The 5,682-nt window shown below is 38.2% G+C and overlaps 1 protein-coding gene across 1 annotated transcript in view; it reads right to left on the bottom strand.

The window, feature by feature from the left end:
• Positions 1 to 2,010: 2,010 nt before the first annotated feature.
• Positions 2,011 to 5,682, bottom strand: part of LOC100541513 (caspase-8) — a 9,809-nt gene continuing 6,137 nt past the window's right edge. Inside the window, exons 7-9 of the mRNA XM_010713453.3 lie at positions 5,522 to 5,633; positions 3,899 to 4,388; positions 2,011 to 3,305 (exon numbers count right to left, since the gene is read on the bottom strand). Of these exons, the coding sequence (XP_010711755.1) occupies positions 3,146 to 3,305; positions 3,899 to 4,388; positions 5,522 to 5,633 (762 nt within the window). The 3' untranslated portion in view covers positions 2,011 to 3,145. The remainder of the gene's footprint in view (positions 3,306 to 3,898; positions 4,389 to 5,521; positions 5,634 to 5,682) is intronic.

The following is a 5,682-nucleotide window of genomic DNA, read 5'->3' as shown; positions in this document are numbered from 1 at the left end:
ACAAAGAACAAAAACAGCAGTAAGCAAAGGCACAGCTTCAGAAAGGAAACACAAATGAGTATTTGGGAATTCCCAAAGATCTCAACTATTTTTTAGTACAGTGCACAGAAACCATTGTAAACTAAACAACCTCTTTATCAGAAAAGGGTAGATCTGAATAATTCCAGAGAACATGTGCCTGTGTAAGTTAGGGGTCAAAATAAAAAGAATGGCCAAAGACTTAACATTGAAAATTTCCTGAGAACATTCTAGCTCTGGACTCCCTGCTGCACAACTGGATCTTCTAAAGGATGTGGAGTTTGTTTCCACTTCCCATGAGTTTCCAGGATTTCCTGTGCAAGATGTAAATGACAGACATAGCCAACAATTAAATATAAATAAGTAATTAAATAAAAAATCTCCTGTAGTCAAACTTTTCAGCACTCTAAAAACTTTGAAAAAAGTGAACCCTTACAGAGTTAGTGGATACTTACAGCAGCCTGTGCAATAAGAGAAAGCAACAGCAAGCAGGCAGGCTCCTAATACGTGCCAAAAACCCACTCTGGCAGCAGCAGATCACCAGTTGCCCTAAAGACGAGAGAATGATAAACTTCCCAGGGAAGACTGGCATCAACATCCCTCTGGGACACTGACTTTAAACTGACGTTCAACTGAACAAATAAGAAGATGAAAATCAGAGGCAGACATTCGTCCCTCTGAATGAACACTGTTTCCGCCTAAGCAGATAATGGCCCTCCCTCACTCTTCTCAGCATTTTCTTCCTCAAACAGCCTTACTTTGATTGCCTGCTTTCTAGCTTATCTCTGAAGGACCTAACTCAGCCTTGCCTTCCTGCCAAGCTTGTGATTCACTTCCTGCTAGTAATGCTTCCATTGGCTGAAAACATAACAGACTTAAGTGCCAGCACTGCTTCAGTGCAAAGTTCTGCCTCCCAGACATGAGTTGAAGAAAAGGGAAGGCAGGCTGAATAACCATAACTGACTAACTATAGCCTTCTGAACAGAGAGGCAATTGCCCCTCCCCCTTTCCCGGAGTTGTGCTAGAGAAGAAACAGTCAGGTAATTGTACAGCCTTCAAGTTTCCTTCATACCTCTCAGCTCTAGTAGAGGGCAACAAATATGGTTGGAAACATCGTAGCCACTCTGCCATGGGGCTGTGCATATTTATTTTGCTCAGAACCACAAAAAAATCAAAGTGCATTTTCTCCTTCATTGAGTCACATATCAACTCATAGTATGACTTCTTCCTGAAATTACTTGTAAGTAACAAGAGCTTCTCCAAAAGTCACGCCTCCTATTTTATGATATTATGTTTATTATTACTATATAAAAAACCAAGTAACACCAAACAAGTAAATTTGATATCAGACTTTAAATTCTCCTCATGTGGAGTATATAAAAGAACCTAGTCTGAGAGGACAGAACTCTGACACAGAGACATAGAAAGAAACAGAAATGCTGCAGATTCACCACTTCACTAATACCAGTAATATTTTCTCTTAATTCTACATGAGCAGCTGCCACCTTCTAGCAAGCTTCTCCCAGAGGAAGCCGCAATTTCATTTAAACTATATTTCCATTAAAAAAAAATATACAAGAATTAATTTCTACATTTAGAGCAAGGTCTCACTTATGAAAATGCTATAGAAATGTGAATTGTCATGTTTCTTCAACAGTTAACCAAACATCAGCTATAGAAATGCATCATAACCTGTAACACCTGCTAACATCTGCCACAAAAAGCATTCTCATTTATATAATGCTTGTAATATCTATTTATTATTTATGAAACCTGTATGAACAGAGCTGTGATTCTAAGAACAGACATCCTCTCTTTTACTTGGAAAGCGAAAATGGTAAGCAGAGCAACTGTCAACAACTGTGAAGAATTAGGAGTAAAAGGCCTCACTTCAGGAAGACAAACAGGGCTGATTAAAGAACCCCTGCATTACAGCTGGACACAGATCTAAAAAAAAAAATCCAAATAAAAAAAAAGGCAGAAGTTATAAAGTGTTTCACACTGATCCTTTATCTTGCTACAAAGCTTATAAGGGACGTAGACATTAGAATTTCAGATGGCTCCCAGATACTACATACATATTGCTGAAAATACAAGGTAAGAGCAGCTTCACTGGCATCAGCTCCCGTTATCAAGAATGTCCCAAATTTTAAGTTTTTTCTTTCTTCCATCTCTCCATCTGCTAATGAAAGAATATCGATGTGCCACTTCTCCCTCACAGTGTCTGCCATAGAATACTTCAGTGAAAGCAAAAATAACTTCTTTAGCTGAAGCAAAGAAGGTTCGTTGTGCTGACTGTCCTTCAGTCAACTCCTCAGAGGAAAACACCACAAACAAAGGTGATGTGACAACCAACAGTGTTTATTACAGCAGAGATTAGGAGCTTGTAGATGCTACAGCCAGGAGGTGACAGCGTCTCAGAATTGTGTCTCATGGAATGGAACCTTACTTCCAGTGGTCAACAGCCTTTCAAAAGATAATGCTTCCCAAGCATTCTGAGAAAGAGCACAATTGGAACTTATTATTAAAAATCCTAACCAGCAATGCTGCCCAATCATGCAAATTAATAACATAAAGCAAACAAACTAACAAAAAAAAAAGTGAAGGAAAAGAACCGAAATGATATAACAATCATTTTTCTTTTATCCTTCTGCACAGAGACTTATTTTCTGTGAAAAACTACACAGCTTCCAGAGATACCCCGTCACTCACTTCTGTGTAAATCAGTACACAAGTTCCCTGGGAAGGGATCTGGTGCTCTAAATCTTCCTTTTCTTTTCTTCAGATTTCAAGGACTTACTCTCCCAACAGATAGAAATGATAGAAATGGCATAGAACACACAAAAATCATCCTGCTTGGAGGTGCTTCCTCACTTAAGACCAGGGCTGAACAGATTTCATTGCTTCTGCATGACATGAAAGCAACTCTTTTCTCCTCCATTGCCTTAGACAACCTAACAATTTAAGTTTGAGCAGACTCATTACACATGACATTCGAAAAATTTAGGTCAGATGGCTCCTTGCAGGACAACAACGAACTACACAGACCCAGACAATTTCTCTTGCAAGTTCTCTTAAATTCCCTGTGGAAGTCCATTCCAGAAGCAATTCCTAATCAAGGACATTCTTATTTTTCCTGCTTTTCAATTGACTGGCATTGTGGAATTTGGAAAATAAGTTGTTTCCGTAGGGTTGATGTTATCTTTGGCATCTGTTTCCACCCATTTAATACTCTTCTTCCCACTTCCTTGTTCACTTCTGTCAGAATGGTCATGAGATCCTTGTGACTTGAACAAAAATTAAGAAAAGTTACATTAAAATATAATGTATTTTATGTATAAAAGTATGTGCTGCTTGGCCAGAAACTGATCTGTATTTGCTCCAATAAAGTGAGATCTCGGAAAGTTATTATCTTTCCTTTACCTAGCCTGCAACTAAAATTGCACATTCCATTTTGTAACCAAAGAATTTAGTATGCTTTGGGGAATAAAAGCAACCTCCACGTAGGATCACCTTACAAACTAACACAGCTTTCTACTTCAGTTGCGTTCACAATAGCACAGTAAAATGAAACAGAACCAATCTACGCATTCACCAAGCTGCCCTCTGAACATCATAAGAAGGTAGTGTCTGGAGGAAAAATTCCATCTTCTAAATTAAGTTTATGAGGCAGGCAATGATGAGAATTATGAGTAAAGAATACTGATTTTCTGCCTGTGTACTAGCCCAACAAATTTGCCTCTCATCCAGTGTCACTGGAAGAAAAATTATTTATCAGTCAATAAAATATTAAGAACGTGGGCACATAAACACACCTGCCTATATGTAATGTTTCAGCATTACAACCCCAAATCTGTACCTGGGTTAAAAATAGACTTACAGTGGGCAAAGTAGCTCCATCTTTTCACAGAGGCACTGAATGTAAACACTGCCCATCTCTATAGAACGGTAGCACTCAAAATCTTCCACAGTAGCCATGCCAACCAGAACATCAGACTGGTCAGGAATAGAAGGCAGAGGGATAGCATCCATCTCAAGATGACCAGAAGAGTCTTCCTTTACTGTAACAGCTGGATGACCTACACAGCCTTGGCACGCCTGTATGAAAAATAGCTTGGGCTTGCCAGCAAGAGAAGGACAATTAGATCCACTGAAGCAGGAGAGTAAATCTTTAATATTTACATGTTCACGATCAGTGCCTTTTATTTTGTCCTTCTCACCATGTGAAAGAATGAAGCAAACAAAACAGTCCATGTTGCTATGATCTTTTTTGCTGTATTCTTTAACTTTTGCAAAGATTTGCTTTGCTTCTAGATCCATGTACTCAGTTGTGTCAAACTGAAGCCATTTAAATACTCTCTTCAGAGCTTCTGGGAAAAAAAAAGTCAGAAGGTACTTATTAAACATAAACATCAGGCTATCTGCAGCAGAACAGGTATTAACAAAAGTGTTTAGATCCCACTGATAAGTTCACCTGACTGTCCCTTAGCCTCCAAGTCTAATTAGAGAATGACCTAATTTTCTTTTTTTAAAGTAAAACAAAAACAAAAACAACCTAGGCAATCAGGCTGAACACTACTATTTAAAACAAATGCAAGTTTCAGACTGCCCTAAAATTAATCTGTACAACTTAGTGAAGCATACTTTTTTTTGAAGAAGGCTTTCACTATTTGCACAGCCATCTCAGATGCTTAACAGAACAACCCTTGGCTAGTTAAAGAAGAAGTAACTCCTTACAATAACAAACTACCATTCTTAAATGAATTTGATCCCTCATTCTGTGAGAATGATTAATGCAGCAAGAAGGAAGACAGGGTAACCTGCTAATGTGCTAGCAAGGACAGAGTGATAGGTAGACTTCCCAGCAAATGTTGACTTGAGTGTTGTGCAGGGAGAGATCAAATAGCTGGGAAGAAAGAAGCACATAGACAGACAGGGTGGAGTTAAAACATCATTGGTGTGCTTTCAAGAAACTGATTTTAGTTTATTAAGTTAAAGAAGTGATTCCTGCAAGAAAACAAGCATTAAGGAAAGTTATAAAACAGGAAAATAACTGTATTTATTTGAGCGTTATTGCAAATGGGTGTCCATACTGACTAAATTGGAATGCTTTCTCAGCTTGCAGCATGGCCAAGCTGTATCTTCTAGTGCAAACAAACACTGAACGATTTTAAGGACCTCAACAATGCTACTCTATGATAAGGTAAAAATTAAAAGCAGTCAGAAAGTGGAAGAGTGGATTACTAACATCTCCTTCACTTTTTGTTATGTATGACAAATTAAGATGATGCATTTTACTGACAACATGAACACCTTCCTTCTTAAAGTCATCAGCCAAACTGTTGGAAATGGTGTATTTCAAAATTCTACAGTGATTGTCACTGCAGTTAATTTGGAGGCAAAGGAGCTCAGTGGAAGCAATCATTTTTCACAGTAAAAATAGCTCTTTCAGAGGGTAACACAAAAGAATAAACTAGTCATTGGATAAAAAAAAAGTACACACTTCCATCTTCCACTGTTCCTTCTCTGGTTTCATCTGGATTTTTAAAACGGTAGTTGTTCAGAATCACACAGTAACCATGGGGGTTATTTTCCATCTTATATGATTCCACACACTGTAGAACAAAGAAACCATGTAAGAAAGCAGTGCCAATCACCCTCCCC

The sequence above is a fragment of the Meleagris gallopavo genome, chromosome 7 (assembly GCF_000146605.3).
Source record: "Meleagris gallopavo isolate NT-WF06-2002-E0010 breed Aviagen turkey brand Nicholas breeding stock chromosome 7, Turkey_5.1, whole genome shotgun sequence".
Classification (NCBI taxonomy): domain Eukaryota; kingdom Metazoa; phylum Chordata; class Aves; order Galliformes; family Phasianidae; genus Meleagris; species Meleagris gallopavo.
This window is presented reverse-complemented; position numbering and strand designations above follow the sequence as displayed.